The sequence below is a fragment of the Tilletiaria anomala genome (assembly GCF_000711695.1).
Source record: "Tilletiaria anomala UBC 951 chromosome Unknown K437scaffold_120, whole genome shotgun sequence".
NCBI lineage: Eukaryota > Fungi > Basidiomycota > Exobasidiomycetes > Georgefischeriales > Tilletiariaceae > Tilletiaria > Tilletiaria anomala.
The window spans coordinates 1-13,978 of record NW_013546902.1 but is presented as its reverse complement, the minus strand read 5'-3'; the positions used below and the strand labels follow the sequence as shown (position 1 = coordinate 13,978).

The 13,978-nt window shown below is 52.6% G+C and overlaps 4 protein-coding genes across 4 annotated transcripts; 2 read left to right on the top strand and 2 right to left on the bottom strand.

The window, feature by feature from the left end:
• The first annotated feature begins 140 nt into the window (after positions 1-140).
• K437DRAFT_259441 (L30e-like protein) lies at positions 141-1,348 on the top strand. Its single transcript, XM_013385224.1, has one exon. The coding sequence runs from the start codon at positions 624-626 to the stop codon at positions 921-923; it is 300 nt and encodes a 99-aa protein (XP_013240678.1). The 5' UTR covers positions 141-623; the 3' UTR covers positions 924-1,348.
• Positions 1,349-4,944: 3,596 nt separating this feature from the next.
• Positions 4,945-7,017, bottom strand: K437DRAFT_27200 (uncharacterized protein). Its single transcript, XM_013385217.1, has 2 exons — positions 6,276-7,017; positions 4,945-6,211 (listed from the first exon to the last, which is right to left on the bottom strand). The coding sequence occupies exons 1-2, from the start codon at positions 6,669-6,671 to the stop codon at positions 5,045-5,047; spliced, it is 1,563 nt and encodes a 520-aa protein (XP_013240671.1). The 5' UTR covers positions 6,672-7,017; the 3' UTR covers positions 4,945-5,044.
• K437DRAFT_27204 (uncharacterized protein) lies at positions 6,781-9,072 on the bottom strand. The gene is made up of 3 exons (XM_013385218.1): positions 8,484-9,072; positions 7,446-7,513; positions 6,781-7,373 (listed from the first exon to the last, which is right to left on the bottom strand). Exons 1-3 carry the CDS (start codon positions 8,809-8,811, stop codon positions 6,891-6,893), a joined length of 879 nt encoding a protein of 292 aa, XP_013240672.1. The 5' UTR covers positions 8,812-9,072; the 3' UTR covers positions 6,781-6,890.
• Positions 9,073-9,357: 285 nt separating this feature from the next.
• K437DRAFT_27141 (uncharacterized protein) lies at positions 9,358-9,871 on the top strand. Its single transcript, XM_013385216.1, has one exon. The coding sequence runs from the start codon at positions 9,528-9,530 to the stop codon at positions 9,828-9,830; it is 303 nt and encodes a 100-aa protein (XP_013240670.1). The 5' UTR covers positions 9,358-9,527; the 3' UTR covers positions 9,831-9,871.
• Positions 9,872-13,978: the final 4,107 nt, after the last annotated feature.

Sequence of the window (13,978 nt, the reverse complement as noted above, 5' to 3'; positions counted from 1 at the left end):
GTGAGTGGGAAGGTGGGTGGGTGGAACGGCGGAGGAAGAAACCTCCACATAGTGTTCCGCAGCCACACCGCTGCGCCCACCATGTCGTTGCACACTTCCAGAATTGAAGCTGAAGCACATCTCGCCGTCAAGCTATAGAGGTCCAGAGGTCTACTGCTTGTCAAGGTTTTGTCGGGCACCATTGCATACAGTCATCAGTGAGTCATCATCGAGGATGCAACAGCTGCTGGCGGAGTTTGGGCTGGATAGGAGGTGGTAGGAAGCCAACTTGCGAAGGAACGAACGACCGGAGCGGACCTCGTGCTTTCGACGGAAGCCGAGCAGGATGGCACCCGCCTTTGCGAGAGCATCCCAACAGACACAGCTGCTCGTCGCGTACTGCGAGAATAATGCTATTTGAAGAGGCTGGCATTTGGCGGCATTCATATCAGCTCAGACTCTTCCAAAGTGTTTAGAAGTGTCAGATATGGGCCACTTCTGAGTGTGCCCATCTCCTGCATTTCAGCAAGTCGGGAAGGACTGCCTCTTTTTTGCAAAAGAGATGTGCGCTCAAAGGAAGCTTTCTGCAGGCATATGGTGCGCTGAGTTATGCATGGAAGCTAACATGATTTGATTTTTCAGCAATGCCGGCCGCATCGAACAAGGCGAAGAAGTCCTCTTCGCAGGACAACATCAACTCCAAGCTCCAGCTGGTCATGAAGTCCGGCAAGGTACAGCTTGGACTCAAGTCGGCTCTCAAGTCGATGCGCACCGGCAAAGCAAAGCTCATTCTCATCTCGGCCAACACTCCGCCTTTGCGCAAGAGTGAGATCGAGTACTACGCTATGCTTAGCAAGACCAGCGTGCACCACTACCAGGGCAGCAATGTTGCGCTCGGGACAGCGGCGGGAAAGCTTTTCCGTGTGGGGTGGGTATTTTTGTGATCAAATGCGACGTGCACAGCCGAAGGAAGGCAAGGAAGAACCTGGAGAAGAGGACAGGCCTCGAGTCTTGGGACGCTGCGCCATCGGGGCAAGGGGAAAAGCTGAGGCTCTTCGCAAACAGGAGTCAGCGCATCCCTTTGTGGACTGTGGTCGGATATCATGTGTTTCTTGCTCGCGTCGCGTGGCTGCGCCGCTTTGCCGTTCATCGCGCTCAATTGAAGCAATCAAGGGCGAGGCGGTTTGTGGCGCGAGATGCTGGCCGAAAGAAGATTGGAAACAGCTTTTCAAACACGCATGACGCAGCAGCTGACCATCTCATTCTTGTTTGCGACAGTGTCATGACTGTTCTCGACGCCGGTGACAGTGACCTTCTCAGCTCGGTCGCTGCATGAGTGCGGCAATGCCGATCGATATGTTCATCGCACCGCGAGCGCTCTGCACTTTCTCATGTCTACTGTAGATCTGGGTCTAGGCGGATCTGCTCCACACGGAGGCCCTGATGCCTTCTGCTAGGGACGCGCTTGTCCTTCACCACCGCATGCACTTCCTCCCTTAGGCATGTTCTCACGGACGATGAAGCGCTCATCGCCCATTGTAACATTTACGCATCCGCAATGCACAAAAGCTCGAAAGTCTCTCTGGCTTGGCGCGTCTCATTGATCCACGTGCCATACGGAGCTTGTGTTTTCTGGAGAGTGCGAGATGATACGTTCTGCACGACGGCCGCCATCGAGCGTGTTAAAAGTACACTCTAGCCGGTGGCTGACCGGCTGGGACCTACAACTCGTTTGGGATACGAAACAACTGGATGATCGGAAACAATTCCGTGCGTGTTTTTGGAGCTGTGGACAATACGACAGATCGTCCTATCGTCGCTGCTGTCGACCAAGCTGAGAAATACGCACGAGACAGCGCACTCTACTCTAGCGCATTCCGATCGAAGATGTTATTGGCTACGAGATCGCGCTGGCATCTGGCAGGTGCACGGAGGGGTCTGAATGAACGGGGCACTAGCACACTTCCTAGTCGGCGCAGCCGGGCTGCTTTGATCACTGGATGGCTTGCATAGAGAACCAAGAATTCGACCGCTGCAAGCAGGTCTGAAACTTATGGACCACCCGATGATCGAACGTTGAGGCAAAGAGGAAGGGTGAGGAGTCAGTAGTGAGTGTGTCTTAAGGGCCAAGCATGTCATAAGCATCTCAAGCTGTTGTCTGCACGCCACAAAATCCAACAAGCGCTCCTATAAGTGTGCGGCTCTCACGCAAAATAGGGATAGGGTCAAAAACTTTAGTTTTTTCGGTCTTGTTTTCGCCGAGACTGCTATTCATCGAGCCGTCGAGGACTTCAATAAAGGTAAGTTGTATTCATAAGCACAATCACATTTTTCCTCTCGCATCGCTAACTGCATCGCTTCACTCATCACGCACACATCACAAGCATCACCATCAAGGATCACGAGCACCCATCCGTATCACAGAGCACAGAGCACAGTATCACACTTCATTGAAATCATTACGGGAATTGTTTCGACATTGTCTGTCTCAGAAACGAGACTCACGTTTCGCCGTCAACTTCTGAAGTTCTGATATTTCTCTGCTCTGCTCTGCCCCGCTTTGCCAGGCTTGAGCCTCTCCTTCATCGAGTGTTGCATCAGTCTTCGCACTTCGTGCTCCAAGGGTCGGCTTGCCTCAAACGTCACGGGTTCACGAGCATCAGGCGTCGAGCCGACTTTGATTTTTGTGCGTGTGACTATATGTAGCGCCGTTGCATTAAACGTCAAACGTCAGGTGTCTGGTGCTGATCGCTGAAGACGTGACCATGCAGACTATCGGTCCTCCACACTCGGCACTCTACCCTACTGCGGAGCAAATTTACACTAGAGTCCAGAGAAAGCGAAATCAGTTGTGTCTTTACATCTGTAGCGCTCTGCGCCCTGTCACGAGCAAAGTGTGGGAAAGTACGGGCAGCCCTGGTAGGCCCCTGCGTACTGGGTAGCATCTGCCCATTGATATTGATATATGATATGTAGCCTGCGGTCTGTCAGTCATATGCCGACTACCGACAAGTGCCTGCGGACCTTGGCTACTTTCAGCACCCACTGGGCTGACGCTGGACTAGACCAGGGCCGACTGCCCAATAGAGACAAGTAGCCAGCGAAGTCTGTCGCTCGGACGCATGTAGCGGAAATTTGAGGTCGGAATCGTGACACTCAACAAACAAATCCCCACTATTCTATCCGTGCGGCGCCTGACACACCCTCGTTGTGTGGACAAAATGTGGATGCCTAAGGGCTCCGTCACGTGTCTAGCTTCACACGTTATCACGCGATTATGGACTGCCACTTGTACATCACATATCACATATCACATTCCCATGCTCACTCGCACATACAAAACCCGAGCCAAAAAAATGTTGCACCGATGGCGCGCCATCCAAGCTAACAGGATTTTCGCGTACGCACCAGCCCCAAGCTGTGTTCGTCCACAATCCAGCCTGCGGACTAGCTAAATCGACACGACGTGGACTGTAGGGTCATCGACAATTTTGGTGCGCGACGACTGGAACAGCGAATAAATCACTGCACCGACCCACCCAGTCTCGTCTCTATGGACGAACCCAGAAGTGAAATTGCTGACGCGGACAGCCAAACGAACGCATCCCAAATGCTGACTTTCTCCGCACGACACGAGACATTCATTGGGCAACTGCTCGATCGCCTGCGTAGCCGGCTAGCGCCAGCGTCTGCTGAGGTGCTGAAGGCGCCGATGCCCTCCGACGTACCAAGGCGCTCAAAGGCAACCCCCTGCCACACTGCCTCTGGCTGAGGCCTGGGCGCTCAGCTGCGTCAGCGCTGCGTGCGGCGCACCTCTGCTGCGGCTCTATAGTCCATGCCACATGTCATGTGTCACATATCACAAAGCTTGTCACACATCGCAAGTTGTCACATGTCACACCAATTACAAAAGTTTGGAAACAGACGCCGGATGCGGACCTAAGAAATTAATGGTCCAAGACCAAGACCGTCGATTGTCGATGCGCAGCTCCGGCTGGACTAGCGACGGACTAGCGCCAGGCTGCGTATCCCTGTGAATCTCTAGTCTTGCCTCAACAAAACAATCGCTCCCCTCCTGTTCCGCATCCCGATGCTGGTGCTCGCCGTCTGAGAGCGCCATATACCACTATCGTGGCACTATTACTTACCGCAGCGTGAGGTCTGCACTCCAAATCCATTCGCCAGTCAAATGTGTGCTTGAGCCTCGAGGCCAGGCTATCATGCCTGCGCGTAGGCGCTGAGCTGGAAACTGCTGGAGATATGGGATGATACCCTGGTTGCATGTGCTATGATAATATGTTTTATTGCGGGACCGCGGGAGACATGGGACACGTTGCCTAGACTCTAGACTCTGGACTCTCTGGCGTGGAGTAGAATTGATGTGTGTACCAGATTGTCAGGACATCACAGGATGTTTCTGGTTACATGGCCAGGGCCTCGCACCAACTCACACTTCGCGGGTCGCCCACCGTACCCGTAGCCATGTGCCTCGAGGTGCGCACACGGGGCATGTACCGTGCGCCCGTGGCAGTCGAGATTGTTGATTGCATAATCACTGATATCAGCTTTACGAAGCGATGAAACGAGATGGAAGCATGGAGCAAATAAACAAAGAAGCGAGAACGCTGATGCACAGTCGGCGCACGCAAAGTTCACGAAGGGCAAGAATGTAGTTTTGTTATGATTAAGAGGTATGCTGTTACAGATAGTTGGGGCGAGGCATCGGCCAAGCCGGGATGAGAACTGGAAATTGATGAAAAGTTGAAGCGGACCATATATGAATTGGTGTATGCTGCCAGCTTGAAGGGTATCAAATGCAATTGGCTGTGCTGTTTGTGTGGGTGTGTGAGTGTGGATGTGAGACATAGTTAGATGCGGCGGGGTTGATTTGCTCTGAAGTTGAATGGACCGAGCGGACGCCACGGATTAAGGAGCGGTCGGTCTTGCGATGCTGTTCGTAGTGCTACAGTGGGATTGATGCAGAGGTCACAACAAGGTTGTCTTGTTCTTGCGTCCGTGCGTACGCGTGTACACAGCTGCAGGAGAATGCACTTTTGAGATTCAGTCATGCTTGCATGTTGCAGTCCCAGCTGACGCTGCGCAGAGGCGGTCGTGTCGCGGCAGCTGCCGGAGCGGTGAGGCCGCCGTTGCCGAGGAAGGATGCCTTGGTAGACATGGCGTCGTGGCTAGAGCTGGCTGGAAGCATGCTCTCCTTGCCCTTGACGGCGTTCGTCACGGCGTGCGCCTGCATCCCCGCTGCAATCTGAGCGGCGCCGAGCGGATCGTGAAGAGAATGCAAAGACAACGGCGTGAGAGGCATGTCATCGTCGTCATCGTCTTCATCCACACCGCAACGCGAAGGGGTTGATGCCATCGAGGACGGTGTGGTGCACCGTGAACGCTCCGAGTTGTCATCATCTTCGAATTCGCCTCGAGAGCTGGATGAGCTGCCAACCATCTGGGCGGGAAGGAGGGTAACGCGCGACGCAGGTGAAGATGCCTTAGCAGTTGATGCAGCCGTGTTGCGGAGATAGTAGCTGCGCACACGAGCAGAGGCGTCGCCAAATGCCGAGCTGGAGTACTTCTTGGTTAAGATCGACGAGACGTCCTGAAGGTTCTCGCTCAGGATTGCATCCAGGAGGCGGGCAGCGCCTGCTGCCTCCTCGGTGACGCCCTTCTCAAACTCATTGTTGTCCCTAAGGCAGATGTAGCGAGCCAAGATAAGTGCACCGGTGGCAAGAGCAGACGGCGTGATAGCGATAAAATCACGGTGGAACAAACTGAGCTCCATTAGGAAGCGGGCAATGCTCTGTGCACTGTGACTCTCGGCGGACTTGACGCAGGCGATGCGAAGCCAAGCTTCCGCAGTCGGGTGGCCCAAATTCCAGCCGATGGTTGCGAGGACGTGCCCCTCCATCTGGGTGAATGCTGACTCATCGTAGGCATTGCAACACATCTGGCTGAGCTCCTGGATGGTTGGAACTCGGTCCTTTGAGTCCTCGTACTTGGCAGCGATGAGCAGTGCTGCACAGCCGACGAGCTGATAATGCCGCTTGTAAACGATGCGCTTGGATACATAGCGGTCGACAATGTTGAGGGTGAGGAAGAGCGTCTCGGCGCGAAGGCCAAAGGTCTGGTGAATCTCGATGAGAAAGTCGACAAGATACGGTCTCATGAACCAACGCAGCTCTGGCTGCACGTCCATGAGCTCGAGCGACGACATCGTTTGTGCCTGTGACGAAGATAGACGGATCAGACCGTGATCAATGGAACAAAGAAGTCGTATACACGCTCACCTCCATAGCAAACATGTGCTTGATGGCCTCTTCTTGGTACTCATTCTCCAACAAGATGCTCCGTGCCGATTCCGATGGTCGCATCGACTCAATTTTGACCTTGCTGCCGCTGGCCATGCTGTTCGTGGTCGAGAGAGAGGTAACAGAGGAGCCAGATGAAGACGATTCGGAAAAGGTGGATTGGGAGCCTTCCTGACGCGCCAGTTCTTGTGAGGCAGCCAGGATAGCTGCGCGTTGCAGCGAGGATGGAGTGCCCGATACCCTTCCTGCAGGTGCCTTTCGCTTCCCTCTGACACTGCCCGAGCTCGAATTCGACCCGGCAGAGTCTTGACGGCATCGGTTGTAGAACGAGCCACGGTGGCTGAGATAACTGGCTGTGTTTGCAGATGGCGGCATGATGATTGTCACAACGTGAGGGGGCAAAGGTTGAAGATGCTGTCTATAGATCTGTAGGGAGTGTGGGAGACCGAGTGTACGAGAGAAGGTAAAGACCGTGGGAAGGTGAACAGGAGCGTGAGGAGTGTGTCGAAAGGGAGTCGTGGAGAGATGGTGAGGACGGAAAGAGGGTTAAGATGATACAGAGACAATAGGGTCAGCGATGATGGTCGATGGTGATCAGCCGATATATAAAGATGTGTGATGGGGATAATGGTGGGGAAGGTAGTGGTGGTTTGCAGGTGCCTCTGCTAGACATGGAGATGACCGACGGTCTGGCTTGAAATTACGCTCGCAGCGGAAAGCAAGCCGTGGCAAGCCGACCACATTGAGAAGCAAACATAGGGGCGATAGGCATGCGCACTCACAAAGCGGATAATAGAATGATAGCAATGCAATGTTCATACGGCGCTGAAAGCTTGTGCACCTGTGATGACCTGCAAAGCGCACGCAAGGCTGTGGCCGTTGGCTGGCGTGAGTGAATGCGGACGCGCGTGGATCGAGGTGATCTTCACCGTCGAATGAAGGATAAGGGCTAAGGACAAGCGGCACGCGCATGTGAGTCCGTACGCTTAGCCGGAATCGAAGTCGGCGACAGCGGAGCGCAGGCTGGTGGCTCTGATGGCACGAGAGACGAAAAGCCTGTGTAGGACGCTGAGACAGCTTGCCATCGCGTTAGCACATACGGTCTACAAGGCATGATAGAAAGCTCGAAGCGGCATCAAGCACTCACACACAGCCGACGTGCTCACAGACTCCGAATACGGACGCCCCGTAAGGAAAGGGCAGCGGAGCTGCTGCTGCTGCAAGGAGCCGCGTCATTGTAACAGAGAGAGAACGCCAATAGAACGCAGCAGGGGGACGTGGATATGGATGATGGACGATGTTGGCGAGTGTCGAGCGGCAAATGGTGTGCAGGGCCGTTGTGGTGATGTGGAAAAGGAAGGGCAAGCAAGGAATGAGCCAAATCCGTGTCTGTCTGCAGTTGAGTTTGTGTGTTGTTCTGGGCTCCTGTGCCAGCGACAACGCGCCAGATGCCAAACGCGCGCGCGCCAAACAACACGAACGCACGCCACGCCCACCACCACAGCACCCCGCATCTCTATCCCGCCAGCCACGCGCATTCCTCGCCCTGCTGCGTTCCGCTCCTCGAAGTCTCACACGCACGCGCGCCCACGCACGCGACGCCCACCCGCACGCACCCATCCACTCCACCCGCACCGGTCGTGTCCTCCCTGCCTCTTCCTTTCTCCTTGTTCGCGAGCTTTCGGAGCGGTTCTAAATCGTCCGAAGGCGAGCGAAAAAGCACAGCAAGGCAAGTCTGCCGGCTGAATGTCGAGCAAGTCCAGGCAGGTCGTCAAAGCATGCGAGCCATCCCTCTTTCCATATTTGCATCCTGGTTTGTGCCCATCTCCTACTCCAAGCGGCTGAGATGCCTGAATGGCTTGTATATAATATAATAGCAACTTCGAAAAGGCCATAGACCCTTGCCAAAATCAGATCCCCTCCGCCCCCAGCCACTTTCCTCATCGATCGAGAGTATCCGCTGGAGCTTGCTCGTTACCATCATGGCAGCGGTATCCTCGCAATGCTGATCGCTGATCCAGCTTCTCGATGGAATGTCCACACACTGAGCACGTCTATGAAGCAGTAGATCATTTTGCAACGATCCGCTCGACGCTACCTGTGCATGTCACCTCGACCGGTTTCTATCTCCACCGAATCGCTTGCCAGCACTTCTTCGTTGCTGTACTTTTGAAGACTTGAACTCACAAGTGAAAGCAATAGCAGCAAGTACCAAGAATGGGACGCAAAAGAAGCACGCCGCGTCGGCTGGGTTGAGTCGAGTCGGGTCGTGCCAATGGGAGAGGCTGACAGCACAGCACAGAGACCCTGGAAAGGGCTGTTGAAGTTGAAGAAAGGAGTCCGTCGTCGTCGAGCTGTCTGTCTTTTGACTGGAAGAAAAGGACACCGGCCCACGACACAGGAGCAAATGGTTCGGATCGTCAAGAGGGTCAAGTACTAACCATTTTGGCTGGCCTTGTGAAGGAGCAAAGAGTGAAAAATCCTCCTTCGTGTCATTTGTGTAGCGAATGGACATCTATGATGGTGGAGCGACAATTTGTGCGCCAATTGTGCAGTCTTCGAAGTGATCACCATCATCGTCGTCACAGGTTGATGTATAGATTGTTACAGCCACTGAGACCCATTGGCTGCAGGCTGCAGAGCTGTGTAGCAGCGTGCAGCCAGTATATTCCAGCGACCGTCCCATGCCGTCTCGCAGGCGGCACATATTGCCTCGCATCTCTTCCGGGCTTCACAAAAATCGTTCACACTGCAGTGTGCACATTACTGTTTATACATAGTACCTGCAATACATTTGCATTTGCAGCTTGCATCTTCACACTTTTGTGGTCGGACGACTGAAACAGGTCCAGATCTCCGGGTCACCAAACACAGCTGCATGCGTGCGCCACGCGGGTGTGATGTTCATGGTATGTGCACTGATGTAATTGGTGTGGGAAGCTTGTGGGGACCACCCACCACTTGTTAGCGCGGGTGCTGTGTGTCCATTGTGTCAGTATGTATGTCACGTCAGTAATTTAACTGGTTGCATTGAAATCTCTCACATATCGTGTTGTGATTCTAGAAAGTGACAAGGGTTGTTTGATTTTGGTACGGTAAGAAGGTTCTGCTTCGTACCCAGACGAGGGCTTCGATCCCGTTCCGCACTACGTTTTAGGTACAAAGCATCAACTTTTCGCAAGTTGGCTGACTTCACTACTGCCATCCCTCCTGAGTTCGACTGAACGGCATATGAACATGTTTTTTCCACATCGTGCACCATGGAGACGACGCCCAGGATCCTCAACTCGATATCGGTCATCATTCGAGGCACTAAATCATACTCCCTCTTCATTGAATACACACTTTTACGGATGCTCTTTGATTGCCTACCTCTTCGTATGTCGAAAAATGAGCAAGGCCTCTATCCTGATATGGTTGGACGGGCAACCATGTGCCACCATACTACTCTACAGTGACTTCAACATGATCCAGAGGAGAACGTACAAGGCACAAGAGTGCAGCAACAGACCGGCAAAGAGGAGTACGCTTTAGCTTTCTCGACGAGCGAGCTGGGCGCCTACCGTGCGTAATGAGAACAAAGAACAGGTTACAATCATGACGCAGCCTGGAGCTTTCAATGAATTACCCAAGGCCTTGCACCCATCACAATGCTGGGGAAGAGTCGGAAAATGTAAAAAAAAAACCTACAGGAGCTTAGCAACGAGAAAGCCGCACAAGTGTCCTCTCCTAGCTTTTGCGGATTAGCTTGATGTAGCAGCAAGATGCTAATCAAACGGTACCAACCAGTTTTTATGAAGCAGCAGCAAGTGCATGAACAAGTGCACGCACGGTGCCCTAGCCAGACCTCTCCAGATTCTCGACGAGTTCCAAGGGGCTCGCAGAGACCGTGCGGCGAGCTGTTGAAGGGCACACAGATAAGTGCACAAACTTGAAGGTGATCCAGTGAATAGTCTACAATAACACCTGCTGGGGCGCCTGAGCATGTCTGTGCAAGCTGACTTAATGCAATTCGTTTAGCGAATGGCTTCTGCATAGTAGAGCAAGAGTTGCAGGCATCGGAGTCGAACGACTATCCTATTTTTCGTTAAACCTTCGACCGAGAATCGCTTCCTGCGGTCGTAGCGCGCTGCAACCTGTGCCGTCGCTAAGCTTGGTTTGACAGAGCTGCCATGTACTCCTGGGAACAACTACTTCAGCACGAAGGATTGACGTCAGGGAGACGCAGCGGCACCACGGGTCGGACTTCTCGGCATGTTCTTCATAGATGCCTTCCGAACGTTTCTAGAAGACGACATCCCAGAACATTGGGGGATTGCGGATATGGTGAGCAGATCGGCGTGGCGGACTCATACGTCACCGTGGCTTTCTTTTGGGTAGGAAGGTCGGGACCTCCAGGGGACAGAATGCCGGAAGCAGAGGGGCTGAAGGATCAGAGATACGACACTTTCTAGACATTGGTTGCAGTGAATTCATTGTTGACTAGATATATTGAGGGAATGCGATGATATGCGTGTTACGACTATTTCTGCGATGCGAGAACGGTATTGCACACATACAAGATGTACCGCACATATAAAACAAGGATGTTGATTGACGGTTGCTGAACCCGATCTGTGTCTGCTACACTTGCCGCTGCGGCCGAACGCTTCTACGGGCCCTCCTGGTGACGACTCACGGTCGGCCGATGACATCATACGCCATGGTCGGCACACCAACCTGGCGTATCGCTAACCTTCAGCCTTTCAACAACGCATGACAATATGGATCAACTGACACCAAGACTTCCTAGAATCGAGCCAGACTGACTCATGATCATAATCACCGTATAACGGACTGAACCCCCGAATGCCAAGACAGGGTGGAAATGTATATGGATGGCATTGATTCTCACGGGGTATCTTTGGACAAGCATATCCCCCACTGCCGCACACAGACTCGAAGGCTTCAAAGATGATGGTGTAAGTGATGCTCAGACACGCGTGAAAGGCTTCAGACTGTCAATCATTTGTTTTGCTGTGTGGCTAAAGACACCTCGTCACACAAGGCGCGGAAGTGGTGCTAATGCCCATGAACCTCAATGAAGGGACTCACTGGTCACTCTTGGTGATAGGCCTAGTCAGCCAAACGCCCGTATACTATGACCCTATGCACGGAATTCCCCCTTAGAAGATGTTGGAAATGGTGGAGACAGTGCAAAGATGGGTGTTCATTTGAGCGTAAAGCGAAGAAGTATCACTAAACGATTGATTGGTCAAGCTGGATGTTGAAACTTGCGCACGATGTCCAATACGTCTTGAAACGTGGAATTGATAGGTAATCATCGTGACCACGATGGAGGATTAGTGTTATAGGGAAACATACCGCGACGATGAGGGTCAGGTCCTATAGCCCTTCCTGGCGCAGGACCATGGATTGGACGACGCTCAAATACTTGCTGCGGATTGGACTTGCTTGAGTAAATAGTGCATATACTTAGCAAACATTTGCGAGCTTTCAGAGCTAGAGAAAGCAGAAAATTATCAGCTGTCGCGCATTGAACGGCACCAAGCAGGCATCTCTGGCATCCTTGCGAGCGCCAGGTCGACATGAAGCTTTGGCCACACTTGTAGATTGCGAGTGTGACATGCACAGAAAGCCCTAGAAGGTCATATTCGCAGTTACACGTGCTGTAGGTGATCGATACAGTGTACAAGAGCATAGATTGGATGCACAACGACGAGAGCGAAATGAAGCAACTTGTGCAAAGTTGATGCTTCGTACCTAGGATATTGGAGCTGACCAGGCTGGAAGCCTCCTGTCAAGGTACGAAGCAACAGCTTCTTATGGTACGAAAATCAACAATCCTTAGGCGTGATGCCTTATCATGTCTGGTGCATGTGATGAGCACACTCCCCTGGCTCGGAGACCCAATGATTAGTGGCGTTTTCAGTTTTCGTGAAGTGTGCCTCCGGCTGTGACAAAAGTCCCCATTCGAACAGGTGGGCTTTCGTCAATGTGTTGTTCTTCGGTATATGTGACGCCAATGTGACCACCGTGATTTGCATAGTATGGTGTGACATGTGTGATATCATTTAAAATGGTGTGATGTGTGATAGGCGATATGGCCACCAATCCAGAATCACCCTGACGCGGATGGTGATTAGACAAATTCGTTTCGTTGAGTCTCTGAAGGGGTTACAACTGTAAATACATGACCCCGTCGCATGCACATGTCAGTATGTCACACATGGCATATCAAGGCGGTCAACCAGACTCCTGCGACTTCTCATCAACCATCCGGACCTAGAGTCCTCCAGGCCCAAGTGTCTCCCAAGTCCCAGGGTTAATAGTGTGAATTGAGAGAATGGGCACTCTCTCACAGGGCCTAGATTTGCACAGACTCTAGGTATATAGGGCAAAGATCCTGGATGGTCGCATGGCGCAGAACCGCGCAAAGCGATACAGTCTCCTCTTTCCCAATTTGATGAAGCGTCATCGCATCATTACGTCTTCCAATCTTCAAATAAGAGGCGTCTGGAGCAAGGGCGAAGGCGAGTACATCCTCATATATCAAAGCGTCTGTGGAAACGAGCGTCCCCAGACCCTCTTTGCTCCTTCGCATAACTCAACCATAGGCCCTTTAATCCCTCCCAGCTCCCTACCATCTCGCTCGCTTATTACAGAGCATGCATGTACTTTCTATCTTCCTCTACTTTTAGTATATTGGGATATATGCGCACACTTGGGCATATCTGGCCATGTTCTTGTATTCGTTCACCCCTTCTGGCTGGTCGCTCACTGTGCATCGTCTCCGTTCACCATTAGCGAGTGTCACTTGTGGATGGAAAGGAGGGGTCGAGTTTGAGACGCCTACTGTCAGAAATACGAGAATATAATAGTTCTGTCGGGATATGAAGACGTGGGCTGTGAGGCGTGAGGTCTGCCGGCTTGATATCAGGCCTTCAACGAGAGCTGACGATACCAGGCTTGAAATGACGCTCTCAAACTTCACGATACCGAAAGTTCTTGGTAACTCTCTGGGTGTGAAAGTGAACATGAAAGAACAATGACTCGTACAAGAAATGGGCGTCCTTAATGAATTTTATGGCCACTCAAATTCTGCGAGTTAGCGACGCAGTATACGGACGACAAAGAACACACCGAGGGCTAGCAGAGCAGGGCAGAGCCTCAACTCTGGGCGGAGGAATACGGAACAACTTTCATCATTTCGACGCTCCAGAGACACCAAGTCTCTCTGTGAGAATGACACAGGGCTATACCCTGCCCTCTCTCGGTAGATGAAGCACCGGCAAGCGGATCAGCTGTCTCGAAGGTGGATGGGGCACTTTTCAAGCTGGAGCAGAAAGCAGACAGAGGTGCGTCGCTTGCGAGGAGAATTGCTGCACGACAGTGCTCCTCTCAAACACTGACCATGTGAAAACACCCTGGAGAGACTGCAGGGAGCTTGAGATTGTCCCCGGTGCTGAGGTTCAGGTTAGCACGGGAGGGTAGCGAAACATTGCGCCCCTATTTCTTCGCGGCTCGCCTTGTTTGCCTAACAGCCGAGAATACCCAGACTACCTGCCCTCGGGGTGCTTTCGGAAGTTACTTTGTTCGAGCGAGGCGGGGCTATACTTGTGTCGAATGGTTGAGTGCAAGTGCCCGTTGATCAACGCTTGACATCCCCAAGACCCGCCCCC